The sequence below is a fragment of the Trachemys scripta genome, chromosome 1, assembly GCF_013100865.1.
Source record: "Trachemys scripta elegans isolate TJP31775 chromosome 1, CAS_Tse_1.0, whole genome shotgun sequence".
Taxonomy (NCBI): domain Eukaryota; kingdom Metazoa; phylum Chordata; order Testudines; family Emydidae; genus Trachemys; species Trachemys scripta.
The window spans coordinates 136,745,675-136,765,058 of NC_048298.1; the positions used below are offsets into that span (position 1 = coordinate 136,745,675).

Here is a 19,384-nt window from a genome sequence, read left to right on the forward strand (position 1 = left end):
GAAGCCCCTAGAGTCTGAGCCAGGGTGACTCTAGTCATGTATCAGGAGTCTATGTTCATAGCTAGGATTTGTGGTCTGCTACATGATCACATGTGACATCTCCTCTGATGGCATCTTCCCCATCAACATTTCTCAGGAGAAATTCTCACTCCTGCATTAGAAGCAGGAAGGCATCATCCGGGAGAAGGGGACCAGACATGAGTCTCCAGGATATTCATGAAACTGGCCATCCAGAAAGCAGAATGATAGGAGGTCATGAGAAGCCATGAGCCTTTCCTCTGCAGTGACACCATAGTGTTTCTCCTCCCACTGAAGAATGTATTTGTCCATCCCCTCTCACTTCCCAAGAAGCGCAGAGAGAAGGAAACCCAAAGCATAGAGGAGACAGAGCAGGGCAAAGCTGACATCATGTGGAGACATCTCCTGCTCTCAGCACTGCTTCTCTGGGCCCCAGGTACTGTCTGAGTGGCCACGGGGATGGGGTGGGGTAGACAGGCCCAGAATCTCAAGTTGAAGGGACACATTCTCGTCATTGAGACTGAGGTGTGAGGGGATCGCTGGAGACTGCATCTGCTTAGAAATGCTGGGAGAAACAGAGAGAACCACCCAGAAACAAGGACTTGTGGGTAAAACACCCAACTCAAGAGTGAATCCTAAATAGGACACACTTAGCTCATATCCCATGAATTGACTGCATATGGAAGTCAGCTCTCAGCCAAGAATCTCCCACAATGACTCCTGTTTGGCTGAACAGTGAAGATGACTGTCCTGTTTTTCATTTTATCTTTTATTCTGCTTCTCAATTTTTTTACCCTCTTTCTCTCCTTCTGACTTTCCTTCTTTCCCTTCCTTCCTCCCTGTCAGACTTTTTCATCAACTTGTCACCATCTGTTCTATCATATTGTTTCCTGTTTCCTTCCAGGTGTAGGATCGGCCTATGTGGAGCAGCTGCCCTTCCTCACAGGGGTTGCAGGAGAACCCCAAACTCTGCAGTGTACATTAAAAGAAACGAGCCACTACTGGATGTACTGGTACTGGCAGAAGGAGGCAGAGGAGCTGGGGCAGCTCTTCTATTCTTCAGGAGATGGATCTGGGACCAATTTCACAGCTGAGCCCATGTCAGCCTGGAGGAAGAACAACAATTGGCATCTACAATTGAAAGACCTTTCATGGTCGGACTCAGCTGTGTATTACTGTGCCTGCAGCACTGCACAGTGACACAGAGCCCTGAGACAGCCAGCAAAAACCCAGCAAGACAGAGACAGGGGAGGAGACAGGGGAGCTGTGTGTGCCTAGGAGTTGAAAGGACACTGTAGGGCAGTGGTTCCCAGATGAAGTGTCTGGGATATACAGAATGTCTCCCAAAGGGGTGCAAAGAGCCCCTGGAGCCCCCATCCCAGATCACTGACCTAGTCATACACTTGAGATGTGACTTGGGCTCTATTAATAACAATGGGAGTTTTGCCACTGATTTCAATGGGGCCAGGATTTCACTGTTGGGCTTTCAAAATCAGACATTGCTCTTTACTGCTTGAACTTCTCTCTCTTGCCTTCCCAATTCCTTCCGTTCCTTCTCTATAGTCTCTCATTCTCCTACTATTTCCTTTGTTCCAGCTCCCTCACTTTCAATTCCTTTCTCTTCACTTTTTCTGTTTCTTTAAATCAAACACCCAAATCCAATTGCAGATCCCAGCTCTCATGTGGTTTGGTCTGACTGTGTCTCTGGGGACTGTCCTGATATGGTCTTATTCACATGACTGCTGAGCCATAGATATCTAAGTAGGAACAGATGGAGTAGAAGTGATTAGGGGGAGTTATTTCTGTATACGGGATTACTGGAATACCCTGTCCAGTTCTGGGGCCCACAATTCAAAAAAGATGTTGAAATATTGCAAAGGGTTCAGAAAAGAATGATTTGTCATCTGGAAAACCTGCTTTACAGTGAAACACAAAAGTTCAATCTGTTTAATTATCCAAGGGTAGGTGAAGAGGTAACTTGACTACAATCTATAAGTACTTGCATGGGAAGAAGATTTCTGGTCATGGACTGCTCTTCATTCTATGGCATAAAGGCATAATGAGATCCAATGGTTAGAATCTGAATTTAGATTAATTCACACTAAAAATAAGATACAACTTTTTTAACAGTGAGCATAATTACCCACTGAAAAAACTTCCCTTGGGATGTGGTGGATTCTTCAACATCTGGAACCCATAAAGCCGGTTTGTATATCTTGATACGCTTTAACTGAGCCAGATGCTGTGGGTTAGATGTAGGAATTAGTAGATGAAATTCTCTGGCCTGCGCTATTTGGGAGGTCAGACTAGATGATCATAAAGGTTCCTCGTTGTCTTAAAATATATGTATCTGTGAATATATGAGATGCCTGTGCTGGTATGTGTTGCAGGTGAACGGCTGCAGTTTATGGATCAACCTTTAAACCTGCATGACCAGCAGGGGTCATCTTTGAGCATCCCCTGCCAAATGAAAGACACCATGTACTCTGTCATGGAGTGGTACCATCAGGCAGAGGAAGGCAATGAGCTAGAAGCTTTCTTCCTTTCCTCAGATAAGGAGACAATCACACCATACATGGATCTAGTCTACATGGTGATTAGAACTTTCATGAAGTACTTTGTGTGGGGATTCCCCAGCTGAGACTGCATCATTCAGCCATGCATTTCTGTGCCTGCAGCAAATCACAATGTGAGAGAGCTGTGAGAAGGTGCAGCAAAAATGAGACAGAGAGGGGAGGAGAGAGTGGAGGTCCCCAACCTAACCTAGTTCCCTGCAGCTGCCATTCCCTCTAAGTGTGGATCATGTGAGAGATAGATGAACAGGGCTGTCTGCAACATCTCTCCATTCCCTGTAGAGGGCACTGAACTACTATTAAGAATTTCTGAAATTAATACTCAAATTTGGCATCCGATCAGCTTGTAGGAGGATGATTTCAAGTAGGGAGGCCATTCTATATCATGAAGAGTCAAGATTTACCCAGAAGGGCTCCTGAAGACTTTGGAAACAGGAGACGGCCTGTTGGTAACAGGAACCACAACCTGTAAAGCTCCATTATTCATAGAGCTGGGACGTGGCAGTTGATGGTATCAGCCGAAGCAGATAGACACAGGGTCGGTGCAAGGAAGTTTTGCACCCTAGGCAAAACTTCCACCTTGTGCCCCCTCCCCCAGCCCTGCGGCAGCTCCCTGCCCCCCCCCCGCCATCCCCCCCCCGCGGCAGCTCCCCACACCCCGGCCTGGGGATCCGTGCGGCAGCTCTGACCCAGGGGAACCCCTGGGCTGCCGGCGGCACGCTGACCCGGGGAACCCCTGGGCTGCCGGCGACGCGCTGACCCGGGGAACCCTTGGGCTGCTGGCGGCAGCTTAGACTCCCTCTCCCTCCCAGCGCAGCGGCTGCTGTTAAAAACAAAAAAAAACTGGGGGCGCTGCTTTTTGGCACCCCCAAAACTTGGCACCCTAGGCAATCGCCTAGTTGGCCTAAATGGTAGCACCAGCCCTGGGTAGACAGAAACCATGAGGGTGGAAGATAGGTGCATAAGGAGAATGTGGCTCTGAATTTCAAACAGGGAATGACCCTTGACATTTAATGCAAATCAGGGGTTAAGGGAAGAAATGCTCAGTGGACTTGGATATGAGTGTGTATAAATGCCACTGAATGTCGGACAGAGCTGCCCTTACAGTCCTATTTCTGCTGTAGCAGTATATCCTTATAAGCTCAGGAATGTTGTCTTCCCATTGGTGCACATGGTGCTGGAGATGTAGTAAACAGATAAAGTCAATCAAAAACCTCTAGCAATACATTGAAATGAACAGAAATCATTCCCATAGCACAGAGCTGACCCATTCGGAGACAAATCTAGAATGAAGACAAGGACCTATGCTCAGGAAGGTCCATCTATATGACTGGTGCAAGTGTAAGAGATATTGGGCATCCACATGGCAATTGAGTGTGATACTACAGGAGTCACCAGCACATCCACTAAGAATCCCCACCAGCACCAATATCTGCTGTGGTTCGATGTACGGAGCAGCAGAGATCCAAGGGAAGCTGTCTGTTCCCTTTTGTCTGCTGCCCTTGTAGGTAATCACGTTTAATTCAGCTCAGATCACACCTCATTGTGGAGGCCTTGGCACAGTTCTACAACATGCACAAAAACTGAGCAACCCCCATTCAGCCCATCATGTACAAGTTAGTGGGCTCTTTTTCTTGTGTAACTCACATGCTTTTGCAATGACCCATCTACCCTCCATACTTTTGCCAAGTATGCGCGATATACATAATGACATAATAGATGTGTGTGCATATAGATTCCCTCGGCTCCTGCTGTGCAGCACTGCCCAACAGGACAGGATGGACAAGATAGCCTGCTAGAATGCATTGTGTGTGTGTGTGTGTGTGTGCGCGCGCGCACAAATGAAATTGTCGCTGTTCTCTAGGGGAGGGCATGTGCCTGAGTTCTTCAAGTTTTCTCAGTTCCCTCTACTGTCCAGGTGGGAAGAGCTGCTCCTCTTAGTCTGGCAGTGTCACACAGAAAGAGCAGGTGCTCTGGGCTGGGCTTAATACATTTATCAACACTGATATCCCTGGCCATGCCTATTTACCATACACAAGGGATGTGTAAGTTTCATCCCCGCCCCTCCCTCCCTCCCACCCCCCCGGGCTCTGCAAACACCCCACAGACACCTCCCTGTGCAGACACTGAGAGGATCATGGGGATTCTGCAGCTCCTCTCTCTGCTAATGGGGCTGCTGGCCACTGCCCTCTCAGGTGAGACTGGGGCTCCCTGCAGTAGCCACCTGGGTGGGGTCAGGCTCCCTGGAGAGGTTCATCACCCCATGGGGTATTCCCTTTGTCTTTCAGGTGCAGAGGGCAAATTAGTGGAGCAGTCATCCCCATATTTAATGGTGCGGTTGGGAGCATCAGAGTCAGTGACCTGCACCTTGAAGGACACAACCTACCCCTGGATGAGCTGGTACCTGCAGGATGCCCAAGGCCAGATGCACTTCCTGGAATCTTTAAGAAACAAAGGTGATACTGGTAACACATTCAGGATGGGAACATCCTATCAGACTGAACGGGTCAGTGATACAGAGCTCAGGCTGGAGATGAAGAATGTGACTCAGTCCCAGATCATCTACTGCACCTGCAGCAAAGGGCACAGTGAGAGAACAGAGCAGAAATGGTGACAAAAACCTTCCTTCATTCAGGGATAACTGTCCAACTGGGGGAATCTCAGCCCAGCACCAGCAGTCTGAAACCAAGAGGCTCTGGGGGAACTGGTCAGTTATCCAGCAGGAGAGAGATGAGCTAACACCAACAGTGCAGGGACCCTTCAAGGGAGACCCCTTATCAGTCAGGGACACTGTTATCCTTCCCATCATCATCAGCCCGCAGCACACATCTCTCCCCACTGTACACGCTGCTAACTCTCTCCCTCACAGGCTCCCCACAAACAGGACACACCTGCACTGCGGTCATGTGTGTTCTCTCCCTTTCCTACTCACTCTCATCAGCTCTGCCAACCCGTCGCTAGGGGGAGCCATAATCACACACACTAACCGATGTGTTACACTGATGTGCCCCAGGCTGCTCAGTGCCCTCTGCACATGTTGGATTATTTGCTCAGAGGTGTAACCTTTAACCAGTTAGGTTTATTAAAATAAGAAATGGTGTATTTTCTGGTTTCTTTGTCCTTCTTCCCAGAAAATAGACAGCCATGATCACACACACTAACCGATGTGTTCATAGAATCATAGAATATCAGGGTTGGAAGGGACCTCAGGAGGTCATCTAGTCCAACCCCTTGCTCAAAGCAGGACCAATCCCCAATGCCTCAGGCTGCTCAGTGCCCTCTGCACATGACAGATAATTCAGTCAGCTAGGTTTTTAATGAGGGCTTCTGTACATAGGGAAATTGACCAGAATAGCTATTCCACAATAGCTTCATCGGTGGGCACTCTTATTCCAGAATAGCTATTCCTCTTTAAATTCACACCTTCCCTCATTCTGGAATAACTTCCGTGAAACTCTTAAAGACAGTGATTCTTCTGGTTTCTTTATCTTCTTGTCCAAAAAACAGACATAGGACCATTGGACTCATGGATAAAGAGAATGAGAGAAATAACATAAAAACAATCAATTAAAATATGAAAAAGTAAATTAAATAACAGACTCAGGTCCTCCTCCTGAGTGAGTCTAGTTGAGTGTATCCACTGAGTGTCAGGATCTGCTGTCCATCACTAGGATCTGTGGGCTGCCATGCGTTCCCTCCTGTGTTGGTGTTGTCTCTATCATTCCTCAGGAGAAATGCTGATTCCTGCATTAGTGGCAGGAAGTTATCATCCAGGAGAATGAGACCAGACACCAGTGACCAGGAGATTCATGAAATTGACTGTCCAGGAGGCAGTGTGAGGGGAGAACATGGGAGAACATACGTTTCTTCTCTGAAATGACACCTCAGTGTTTCTCCTCCCACTGAGAAGTGTAGTAGCCCTTCCTTTCTCTCACCCATTGAGGTTCAGAGAGAAGGCAACTGAGACGATGGAGGAAACAAAGCAGGGGAAAGCTGCCATCATGTAGAGACATCTTCTGCTCTCAGCACTGCTCCTGTGGGTCCCAGGTACTGTCTGAGTGACCATGGGGATGGGTGGGGCAGGCAGGCCCAGCGTCCCAAGTTGAGGATACACATTCTCATCACTGAGACTGAGGTGTGAGAAGATCTATGGAGACCTTGTCTCATCTCAGATAACAATTGGCAGCTTACATGGAAACACCTGAGGCTGTCCGACACAGCTGTGTACTACTGCCCTGTTCTCTTTTGCTGCTCTGTCACAATTTGCTACCACTTTTCTTTATCATTGGTCCAGTGATAACAAATTGCGATGTATGGGATACAACAGCCACAATTTGCAGCCTCTCACCTTCCCCATCCTCTGGTCGAGGAATAGCAAATTGTGACAGGATATCAACCATCCATCAAATTTGCTACCACTATATCAGAGGATGACAAAGATGAAACATAGCAATTGTGATGGATGGTTGATACAGATCCATGGTTCACCGCACTATGAATCAATACAAGCACTCCTGGTGAGGACACTCACTACAGACACAAGGAGCCAAGTAGGCACGTGCACAAGTGACATACTAACTGTGGCGACTGTATGTTGATATAACTTGACCTAACAAAAATTTGTAGTGTAGATGTGGCCATAGGTATGTGAATTATTTGGGAGAGGTAACAGCAAAACTATGAGGCTAGGCCAAGACTCACTCGGGAATTTAGACTCCTACTTTTGTGGATCTGGGCGTCATGCACCCTAAAGGGCTAAAAAAAGAACCCAGTATCATCTATTTCTTGTTTAAAATGACATAATTTGGGGTTGTATAACTTATTATTTTTGAATTCTTGTTGCAAGCAATCTTGGGGTGGTAGATGTGGTTTCATTATGTTGTGAAGGCCAAAACTATAACTGTATCCAAAATAGAATTAGATAAATTCCTGGAGGATAAGTCCATCAATGGCTATTAGCCAAGATAGTCAGGAATGAAACCCCATGCTCTGGGTGTCCATGTCTCTAGCCTCTGACTGCCAGAAGCTAGGAGCTGGCAGCAGAATCACTCGATGACTGCCTGTTCTGTTAATTCCCTCTGAAGCACCTGGCACTGGCCACTGTCGGAAGACAGGATACTGGACTTGATGGACCATTACTGACCCAGTATGGCCATTCAGTAAAAATTACAGTAGATTTTGCCTTTGAGAAGGATTTAATATGAGATAGTATACTGCCCTTAGTGAATATTTGGCAGAAACACCCGTCCCCAACTTCTTTCTCTCTCCACTGGGCTCTGGCATCCAAACCTTATCGAGTGCAGTTCAGTTGAGAGTGGGTGACCCCCTCAATCAGGACAGGCTAAATACAGTTCTGCTGCCCTTTACTCATACAATAACAAAATTTCATTACCCCACCCAGGGCCAGCTTTAGACCGATTCAACCAATTCCCCTGAATTGGGCCCCGCGCCTAAGAGGGCCCTGCGCCCCAGCCCCGGTATGGCGTACCGGCAAGAGCTGGTGCACTGTACCGGGGTGGCCCGGCTTTCCCAGGGGGCAATTTAAAGGGCCTGGGGCTCCCAGCAGGGGCTGGAAACCTAGGCCCTTTAAATTGCCAACAGAGCCCCACTGCTGGAGCCATGGGGTAGGGCTCTGGGGGCTATTTAAAAAGTCTGGGGCTCCCGCTGCCTCTACCGCCCTGGTCTTTTAAATAGCTGCTGGAGCCCCGCCACTTCCCCAGGGTTCCCGCGGTTATTTAAAGGGCCGGGGCGTTAGAAGCAGGAGAGCCCCGTGCTCTTTAAATAGCTCCCAGAGCCCTGGGATAGCGGGGGGCTCTGGGAGCTATTTAAAGGGCCCGGGGCTCCAGCTGCCTCTGCTTCACCCCCTGCCCGCACCAGCCCCACACCCCCTGCTCTGCCAACAGCCAGCCCCATCTCCAGCCAGCCCTGCACCCCCTGCCCGCAGCCAGCCCCTGCTGCACCCCCTGCCTGCCTCCAGCCCCACACCCCCTGCCCTGCCTGAAGCCAGCCCTGCACCCCCTGCCCTGCCTGAAGCCAGCCCTGCACCCCTTGCCCACAGCCAACCCCTGCTGCACCCTCTGCCCTGTCTCCAGTCAACCCCTGCCGCATCCCCCTGCGGCCCTGCCCGAAGCCAGACAGCCCCACACACCCCCTTGCCCGCACCAGCCCTGCACTTCCTTCCCTGCCCGCAGCCATCCCTGCACCCCCTGCCCTGCCTGCAGCCATCCCCACACCACCTGCCCTGTCTCCAGCCAACCCCTGCCGCACCCCCCTGCCTGAAGCCAGCCAGTCCCGCACTCCTCTGTCTCCAGCCCTCCCAACCCCTGCAGCACCCCCCTGCAGCCCTGCCTGGAGCCAGCCAGCCCACCCCACACACCCCTGTCTTCAGCCTGCCCCGCACCCCTTGCCCTGTCTGCAGCCAGACCCTACCTCCAGTCAGCCCCTGCCCTGCCTCCTGACACCCCATGTCCATTGGTGCCCTGCAGTTCCCAGGGCAGTAACCTTGCACACCTGCTTCAATGAGGGGGGCAGGGAGCAGCTGGGACCCACACATGTGCACACCCTAGGGTGACCAAACAACAAGTGTGAAAAATCGGAACAGGGGGTGGGAGGGTAATAGGATCCTATATAAGATAAAGACCCAGGGAGTGGCAGGGACCCACACATGTGAAACGGATCTCATTAATAACTGATCAACAGCATATATGATGCAATGTACATAATATATAATTTTATTATTTATATAGTTATAGAAAGTAAATAATACATGGAAGAAATTAAAGGCTTTTTTTAACATGTTTTTTTTTTTGTTAGTCATCCCTCTCGGGGCCCCGCCGAAAATGTTCGAATTGGGCCCTGCACTTCCTAAAGCCGGCCCTGACCCTACCTTACTTTAGGCTGGCTGGCTGCAGACTGAATGTTGCTAGGTCCAGATCACATTCTTCACTAACAGGACCAGGAAAACCTCCCAAAATGTAAAGTAATAGCTTACAATTTTAAACACAGTTTTAAATAAAGCACAATTATAGGACTCATTGGTACATCCCCCAAGAGACCCAACTAATGCCAATATCTGCTGTGATCTCATGTATGAAGCAATTAAGATCTAAGAAAAGGCTACCTGTTCCCTTTTTCTGCTGCTCTTGTAGGGAATCATGTTCAATTTGGTCCTACCTACATGTCATATGGGGGGCATTGTCAAAATTCAATTTTTTCTAAAAAAAGTGAGCAATCCCCATGCATTCAACATGTCCCAGATCTGCTACGTAAGGATAATCAAGTGTTCTCTTTTTCAGCTCAAACTTGAGCTCTTTTAAAAATGATCCCATCTGCCCTCCATGCTTTTAACATATATGCTTCATGCACAGGATGGGATAATAGAGCTCCCGAGTATACAGACTCCCTTGCGCCTGCAGTGCAGCACTGCCTGACAGAACAGGCTGGACAAGGTGGCATGCAGGAATGCAGGGGTGCCTCTGTGTGTGTGTGTGTGTGTGTGCGCGCGCGCACAAACCCGCCACTGTTCTCTAGGGGAAGGATATGCCTGAGCTCCTCAAATTTTCTCAGTTCCCTTTACTGCCCAGGTGGGCAGAGCTGCTCCCCTTAGTCTGGGAATGTCACATAAATAGAGCAGATGCTCTGGACTTATACATTTATCAACACTGACACCTCTGGCCAAACCTATTCATTACAAAGAAGGGATGTGAGAGTCTCATCCTCGCCTCTCCCCGGGCTCTGAAAACACCCCACATACACTTTCCTGTGCAGATTCTGACGGGGACATGGAGCTGCTGCAGCTCCTCTCTCTGCTAATGGGGCTGCTAGCCATTGCCCTCTCAGGTGTGACTGGGAATCCCTGCAGCAGCCACCCAGGTGGGGTCAGGCTCCCTGAAGAGGTTCATCACCCTATGGGGTATCCTCATTTGTCTTTCAGGTGCAGGAGGCAGATTAGTGGAGCAGTCATCCCCATATTTAATGGTGCAGTTGGGAGCATCGGAATCAGTGACCTGCACCTTGAAGGACACAACCTACCCCTGGATGAGCTGGTATCTGCAGGATGTCCAAAACCAGCTGCACTTCCTGGTGCAATCAGGAACCAAGGGTGGCCCTGAGGAAATATCCTTGATGGAAACATCCTACAGGTCTGAGCGGGTCAGTAACACGGAGCTCAGGTTGGAGATAAAGAATGTGACTCAGTCCCAGACCATCTACTGCACCTGCAGCACAGGGCACAGTGAGAGAACAGAGTGGAGATGGCCACAAAAAACCTCCCCTGGTTCAGAGATGTCTCTTCCAATGGGGGAACCATATCCCAGCACCAGGAATCTGAAACCAAGAGGTTCTGGGGGGGACTGGTTAGTTATCCAGTGGGAGGGAGATGGGCTAAAATCAACAGTGCAGAGACCCCTCAAGGGAGAACTCCTTGTCAGTCAGGGACACCGTTATTCTTCCCATCAGCAGCAGCCCCCATCACGTTTCTCCCTGCTGCACACGCTGCTAACTCTCTCCTTCATATGCACCCCCCACACAGGACACACCTGCACTCCGGTCATGTGTGTTCTCTCCTTTTCCTATTCACTCTCATCAGCTCTGCCAGCCCATCTTTAGGGGGAGCCATGATCACACACACTAACCAATGTGTTACACTGACACGCCCCACGCTGCTCAGTGCCTTCTGCACATGTTGGATTATTTGCTCAGAGGTGTAACCTTTAACCAGTTAGGTTTATTAAAATAAGAAATGGTGTATTTTTTGGTTTCTTTGTCTTTCTTCCCAGAAAATAGACTGATAAACACCTGCACTCACACACATACACTGAGAGAAAGATAATATAAAAATCAGCTACAATATGAAAATCTGAATTAAATGCATATGAGGCCTGCACCAGAGTGACTGTAGTTGTGTCTATTTACTGGGTGTCAGTCCCGTGTCTGTACCTAGGATCTGTGGCCTGCTATGTAGAGACACATGTGTGCTATCTTGATGGTGTGTTCCTCATCATCATTCCTCAGAAGAAAATCTCATTCCCATGTTAGTAGCAGGAAGGCATCATCCAGAAGAAAGGGACCGGGGCACCTGTCTCCAGGAGATTCTGAAACATCTCATCTGCTTTGAGACACTGGGGGGGTTAGGAAGTGAATCATCAAGCAGCAGTGACTTGTGGGTAAAATGCATCCACCTGAGACCTGTGAGACCCAAGAGTGAATCCCAGATGAGTCTCCTAGTGCATGCCCTGTCTGTTCAGTCTACAGGGACATCGAATCTCCCACAAGAAAGGTGACTGTCCTTTCTGTTTTCTGTCTTTTTCTGCTTCTCAGTGTTTCTCTCCCTCTTTCATCACTCTTTCCAATTTTTTTAATTTTCTTTCATTTAATCTTTCCCTTCTTTCTCTCTCTCTCTCCTCATATTCTACCCTCATTTGTCCCCTTATGGTTTTGTCAGTTTTTTCCCATTTTTCTCCAGGGTTCGGCTCCCTCTAAGTGGAGCAGCTGCCCTTCCTCTGCAAGTGGGTGTACTGGTACCAGCAGTGGGCTGGAGGGACTCTTCTACCCTACTGGGAATATATCTGGGACCAACTTCACAGCCAAGCCCATGACAGCCCTGAGGAGCAAGAAAAACTGGGACTTAAAATGGAACAACCTTTCACTCATTTGTGTATTACTGCACCTGCAGCACTGCATTGTGACATGGAGCCCAGAGACAGAAAGCAAAATCCCAGAGACAGAAGCAGGGGAGAAAGTAGAAGCAGCTGTCTGTGCCTAGGAATCAGAAGGCAATGGCAGGGCCAGGGTTCCCAGACAAACTCTCTGGGATATATGGGATGTCTCCAAAAGGGCTGTAAACATATCCGGGAGCTGCCATACCAGATCCCTGGCCCATTCACACCATCAGTCTCTGGGTTAGGGGGTTTCTCTCCATTGCCCTCCGTTCTCTGTCTCTATACTTTTATATTTCTTCCCCCCACCCCTTTTCTTTCTTCCTTCCTTGAGACTTATTCCAAAATTCAGTCACTGAGTTCATTCCCACTCGTCCTGGTGATTCCTCACCTCCAATCAAATCACACGGCCTTGTGTTGCTGGGCCTGCAGCCAAGAAGGACAGTGTGATAGAGCTGCAGAGAGGTGGCACCAAAATAATTGGGAGAATAAGGGAGTCAGAGCAGTTCACCATACCAGTCCCTGGCAGGTGCCCTTTCCTGCTGCTGAGCACCACTAGGGGCAGAGAGGGAGAGGAAGAGGTCTGGCTGCACCCTCCTTCGAGTGCCATAATGATGACACTGTCCATTGAACAAATCTCCAATGTGACCAGCAGCAAATGAGGGTAGTGTCAGTGGGGGGACATTCTGTATAAGGGTGAGTGAGTGTTGGTCCCGAGCCTGCAAATGTACCTTCACCTAGGGCTTCAGGAGACCCTGACACATCAGATTGTCAGTGTCACAGGTGTGTAATCTCCATTATACAGAGTACAGAGAAGGGGCAGCTGATGGCATGATGAGAAGTAGATGGAGAGACACGATCAGTGTGGAAAATGGCTGGCTAAAGGCAATGCTGTCTGGCCAGGGCTGGCGCAACCCATTAGGCAACCTAGGCGATCGCCTAGGGCGCTAACATTTGGGGGGCAGCAACTGCGGCAGCCAGATCTTCAGCCACCCAGGTCATCGTCGGTATTTCGGGGACGGGACCTTCCGCCGCCTCTGTCGGGGGTGGCATTTCGGGGGCGGGACTTCCGCCGCCTAGGGCGGCAAAAAAGCTGGCAGCGCTCCTGTGTCTGGCATTCCAATGCAGATAAAATCCCCTAATATTTAGGTTTAATCAGAGGTGTATGAGAAGAAATACTCAGGTGATTTGGGGATGAATGCGCACAAAGACCACTGCTGGGTACCACATCTGAGAGAGCTGCCCATACAGTGTTTTTCTGCTATAACAGTACGTCCTTGTTAGCTCAGGAATGATGTCTCTGCATTGCGGCACATGGTGCTGGAAATATAATGGCCAGTTACAGACAATCAAAAACCTTGCAACCCTAGACCACAGGTGAGTGGAGCAGCAGCTATAGTAGTGACAAGGTAGGGGGTATGGTCAGAGAAATCGAAGAGTCACCTTCATATAGCAATGCAGGGCTTGAAATACTGCTGTGATCAGAGAGCTGTCCGCTGCAGCTAAGAGCAGGCCCTGGTCTGTGCTGTCAGGTGAATATAAAGTTATAAATGAAGGAACATATTTGTGAAGGAGCACAAGTTTTCTTCAGTTCATGTGGAGAACAGAATAACAGGTTCCAGTCCAGCTCTGGTAGAGAGCAAAGCCATTCCTATCTGCTGACGATTCAGCACCTAGCAACATAGGGTTCTGTGGCACCTTTAAGACTAACAGATATATTGGAGCATAAGCTTTCTGATGAAGTGGGCATTCACCTACGAAAGTTTATGCTCCAATACATCTGTTAGTCTTAAAGGTGCCACAGGACCCTCTGTTGCTTTTTACAGATCCAGACTAACACGACTACCCCTCTGATACTTGATTCAGTACCTGTGTGAAATGAATGGGCCGATCTCAGTGGCACAAAAAGTGATGACCCCATACGTTTGCGTGTACAGTGGGAGTATCGAGAGGAGAGTGTTACCCTGAGGAGAAGACAAAAAACTGAATCTAAGTATCTCACTGTTTGGTTCTCATGATCCCTCTTTTCTCCAGCTTTCAGTTCACTCATTGAATTGAAAAAAAAAAAAAGACACAAAATGCACCTACCCTTCAGAAATACATCCCACACTTAAAAGTAATAGCCCACGCACAGCTGCACAAGGATCATATCTCCTGCTAATTACAATTCTCTCACTGTTCAATAACTCCCTTCCACCTCAAAAGTTCTGCCATTTAATATCCTCATTCTGCCTAGCCCCTCAGTACAAAATTCTCTCTCATTTTTTCTTCCTCCTATCCATTTTTTTCTTTTCTTCTCTCTCTCTCATATCATTTCCTGTCTCACACGTCTCTGCTCCCTGGTTGGCCAGTGGCTGGAAGTTCTGACTCAGGCTCAGGCTGTGTGTGTCTGCAGCTGTCTCAGCCAGATCCCCAGCCAGATGAGCAGCTACCCAATGGTTCCCCATTTGCTCTTTATTGTTGGTCTGTCCTCCTTGGGTAAGTGAAAGCTTTTAAATTAAGCAAAAGCACATGACGGAGTCTATGGATCTCTTCATTTTTAGAGACAGTAGAGATGGGACAGATCATCTTTCCCATTACCCCCATCCCTAGCCCCTGCGGGGTGGTTTCCAGTGTTATATTCTCCAACACTTTCTACAGTGAGATTATAAAATGAAGGCAGCAATAAGGCTTCCACCCCTTCCCATGGGGAGATCACCCTCACCTTTGGCAATGTTTCCTGGGGATCATGAGCCTGAAACTCCCCCATTTCTCCAATTTAATCTCATTAAGCCCTCATCTCATTTTATTTCTGTTTCCTCACAGGAAGGGCCGTCCGTCAGCCCCCAGACATGGTGGTCAGTCAGGGACAGCCACTGATGCTGAACTGCTCCCAAAAATCAACCACTTACACCAACATGTACTGGTACAAACAGGCTGTGGGGAAGGATGCAAGGCTGCAGCTGGTGTTGTTTTCTGTAGAAGGCTCCGGGAGTGCAAAACCAGAGAACCCATTTGAAGGTCACTTCCAGAGCAGTGAGACAAAAAACTATGTCCTGTCTCTGTCTGCAGAGAGTGCCAAGGTGCAAGATTCAGGCACCTATTACTGTGCTAAGCAAGATCACACAGTGCCTCAACTGCCGAAAGTGCTTAGCATAAACCTCCCAGCAAAGGGAAAGGACTTCCCTTCCCCCACAGCCATGCACAGCCCTGCCTCCTGCATAATATGTGTAAGAGGGGGAATGGTCCCGCTATTGTGGGGAACTTTCCTGGCTTCTGCACTACCCCGGTGAAGTGGGCTAGCGAAAGGATCTGAGTCCTCGCTCCCACTCCCTGTACCCAGAGGCCTCCCTGCCCTTGAGGGCTCCCCTTCCACTCTCCTGTCTGGCAGAGTCCTCGTAACCCCAACAAGGCTGGGCCCAGGATTCCTGGGGGGCTCAACCCCCAACCCTGCTGTGGTCACCTAGGACAGGGGCTAGCGTGTCCCCACTCCGGGGTACTCTCTCTGCACTGGGCACCTCCCTGTCCCACTGATTATTCCATACAATTTAAAACAAATACAAGTTGTTTAATTAACAATTAATCTAAAGAAAAGAATAAGGAAAAATGGGAGAGGTTAAAGGAAAACACATCACCCCGCTCTGTGGCAGGGAACATCACAAACAGTGTCTCTGGACATCAGGGCACTCCACAGTCTGTTCCTTTTAGGTCCCAGATTTCCTTCTCAGGCCCTGGCTGTGCTGCAGGTATGCTGCGGGTTGAACACTTGCAATGGTGGTGGCCACACACCTCTGGGCTTCGAGTGGTGGGACCCTTCTTCCCAGCATCAGTCCCCTGTCAGGTTAAGGTCCTCCTCCCAGTCTGGCCTGCAAGGGCCCTTGTCTGGGGGTGTCTTTCTGTGCTGAGCCCTTTGCCCAAGGTCCCCCCTTGGCTGGCCACACTTGCTCACCACACCTGGCTCTGTGGCTGCAGCTCTGCTCCCTGCACAGGATCTGCTCTCTCTGGCTCTGTGGCTGCGCCTCTGGCCCCTCTGGATCTGGCACAGTTCTGCTCTCCAGCTCAGCTTGGGCCCCTGCTTTCTCCTTAGCTCGGCCCCACTCAGTCTGACCCAAGCAATTCCAACTCATACGGAGGACGGGACCCACCCTGGCCTCCTGTCTCGCTGATTAGCCTGCCCGCCCTGTCAATCAGGATAACCTGGAGCATTGGCCTCTCGCCATTGTCAGTCTCAGGGTCCTGATTTCCCATCGACCCCTCCCCTTTTAGTGCTGGGAGCTAGCCAACCAAAACACCCCCACTGAATGTTAGTAAGGGGCAACAGTCCCCTTACATATGCACTCCATCTTGCTCTAACACCTCTCTCCCCTGTCCCTATGTATCCTCCTCTCCATTCTCTATCTTCTCTTCTGCCTCTCTCCTCCTCTTTTTCTGAACCTTTCCTCTTTCCTTCTTCTCTCCTACTAAGGCTATATCTACACTATAGCTTATGTCAACGTAACTTATGTCTCTCAGCGGCTGAGTAAATCACCTCCCTGAGCAACATAAGTTACACTGCTGTGAGTGCCGGCGTGGACAACCGCTCTCTGGGACTAGGGTAGTTAAGCTGACAGGAGAGCTCTCTCCAGGTCAGCTTAGAGAGGCTACATTAGAGACCTTGCAGTGGCAGAGGTGCATCGGTGCAGCTGCGCCGCTGTAAACTCTCTAGCGTAGCCGTCTGTGATGAAGTTCGGGATTTTTGTAGTGTTTTATATGAATAGTGTGTGTGCCTCAGTTTCCCTGTGTGCTGCATATTTAACAAGGTGGTGCGAGAGGGTTTGTAGTTGCAGAGGACCAGCTGTGACCTTGCCTAGCAGCTGGGACCCCTGGAAAATGGGGAATATTAACAACTGGTAACTTAGTGGCTAAGAGGCCCACCCCAGCTTGGCAGTCAGATGGACAATGGGCTGAGGAGAGAGGACCCTGGTGACCTGACCAACCAGTTCCAGCCAGAGGGGAACAAAGGACGGAAGAGAGAGGGCCCCAGCGACCTGTTTACCTGGGATGGAAGACAAAGGACAGGGAGGAGCTGTTGGGGCTAGTGACATCGGATGCCCAGCTGGAAAGCGCAGGGTCTCTGGACTCGGGAGAGAGAGCAGGCAGAGCCCACCTGGATGTAGGGGAGACTTAGATGTACTGTGCTGAGGGAGGCCAGAACTGAGGGCCCTGAGAGTTTCCTATGCTGTGTTCAGATGTTGAATAAACCCTTCCGTATTACGCTGGCTGAGAGTCGCATTGGTCTAGAGAACAGGGTTGCATTATTCCCACTGGGAGTGGAGGCCTCGGGGATCCAGAGCGAGTGGACTCCCTGAGGGGGCCCATGGCGAGAGATAGGTGTACTAAAGCTCAGAGAGGTGCAGTGCCAGAAGGTGGAGGGCCTTAACCCCCAAGAGAGATTTTACCCCTGAGAAGGGATCTAACACTGAAGGAAGTTCCCCCCAGGGACCGTACGGGGCCAAGAGTGTGCACAACCTGTGAGTCCGTGACACTATGCCCTAAATCTTTTTCTGTCCATCCGGTCCTCTTTTCTTCTTGTCTCTCTTCACCCTCCCCGTGTTCTTTTCTCCTCCTTGTCTCTATCCGATACAATCACTTTTCATTTCTTTCTCTTTCTCTTTTTTCTCTCCTCTTCTCTCACACCTTCCCTTCCCCATTCTCCCTGTCGCCTCATTCACTCCTCCCTCTCATTCTCCTCCCTTCAATGGAATGAAATTGGGCAAGGGGAGCCATTTCAAGTGGATGTAGGAGACCTTTCCGTCCTTCTGTGCTCTTCTGCTTTCTCCCCTCTGTTCTCTCCCCTCACTTCCCCTCTTTTAACCCATTCCTCACTTCCCCTCCTTATTTCTACACCTCTACTCTCTCATTCCCCATAGTCTCTCCCCCTTTACAAATTAAGGGCCTGGTCTCAAGGCTGTTTCCTGGTGAGCCCCAAAGTCAGTGTTTCCCTGGAGTACAACAATTCCAGCCCCAGGGACAGCACCACTGACTTCTGCCTTGCAGGGAGCCACAGTGCAGGAGATAACAGGGCCACAATATGACCCCCGTCCTGCCAGCCCGCTTGGTCAGAAACTCCTCCTTTCAATCCTGTCTCTCTTCATTATGGCCAATACTGAGCTGGGGACACATATATCAGATTAGAAAGCAGGATAATTTTCTAACAATGAGTTTGTTAGTCTGTTGGATTGTGCCACTCCACCCTTAGCAGCCAGCAGAGGAAGCTAGTTCGTGCCTTAGCAGCTCTGACATATTCCTCCCAGCAGGGGGCAATGGTGTATAGACACACAAGCCAGGCCATGACCAGATGGGTTCTCCAGGGTTCAGTAACAAAAATAACCCCCCTGTACTCTCTGCTGACACTGGCAGGTTTATGGGACCAAGAATAGGACATGCAGCCTTTCACCCCAGGTCACAGGTTTGATTTCACCCAGGCTGGGAGTTACTGACTCTGGGGGCTATTCACAGCTTTGGTCATGTTCCATGTGCCCAGCCCTTGGGTCCCCTGTTATTGGGAGGGCCCGTGCCAGAGAACCCTGTGTTTTACTATAAATCTGCCTCTGTTCCTGAGATCTGTTCCAACCCTAATCTTCTATGATTCTATGAAATACTCAGCTGATTTGGGGATGAGTGCGCACAAACACCACTGCTGTGTATCACGTCTGAGAGAGCTGCCCATACAGTGTTATTTCTGCTATAACAGTACATCCTTGTGAGCTCAGGAATGATGTCTTTGCATTGGGGCACATGGCGCTGGAAATACAATGGCCAGTTACAGACAATCAAAAACCTTGCAACTCTGGGCCACAGGTGTGTGGAGCAGCAGCTATAGTTGTGACAGGGTCTGGGGTGTGGTTGGAGAATTCAAAGAGTCACCTTCATATAGAAATGCAGGGCTTGAAATACTGCTGTGATCAGAGAGCTGTCTGCTGCAGCTAAGGGCAGCTCTTGGTTTGTGCTGTCAGGTGAATGTAAAGTTATCAATGAAGGAACATATTTATTTAGCACAAGCTTTTCTTCTGTTCATGTGGAGAACAACACAACAGGTTCCAGTCCAGCTCTAGGAGAGAGTAAAGCCATTCCTATCTGCTGACGATTCACTACCTGTGTGAAATGAATGGGCAGATC

At 49.5% G+C, this 19,384-nt stretch overlaps 3 gene segments (V, D, J or C); all 3 read left to right on the plus strand.

Annotated features, from left to right (window-relative positions):
• The first annotated feature begins 4,713 nt into the window (after nt 1-4,713).
• LOC117874314 lies at nt 4,714-5,205 on the plus strand. The segment is given in 2 exon segments: nt 4,714-4,786; nt 4,880-5,205. Coding segments are annotated over 2 exon segments (384 nt in total).
• A 5,129-nt stretch (nt 5,206-10,334) lies between these two features.
• Nucleotides 10,335-12,071, plus strand: LOC117874368. The segment is given in 3 exon segments: nt 10,335-10,430; nt 10,525-10,824; nt 12,055-12,071. Coding segments are annotated over 3 exon segments (375 nt in total).
• A 2,386-nt stretch (nt 12,072-14,457) lies between these two features.
• Nucleotides 14,458-15,988, plus strand: LOC117874433. The segment is given in 3 exon segments: nt 14,458-14,725; nt 15,053-15,372; nt 15,935-15,988. Coding segments are annotated over 3 exon segments (432 nt in total).
• Nucleotides 15,989-19,384: the final 3,396 nt, after the last annotated feature.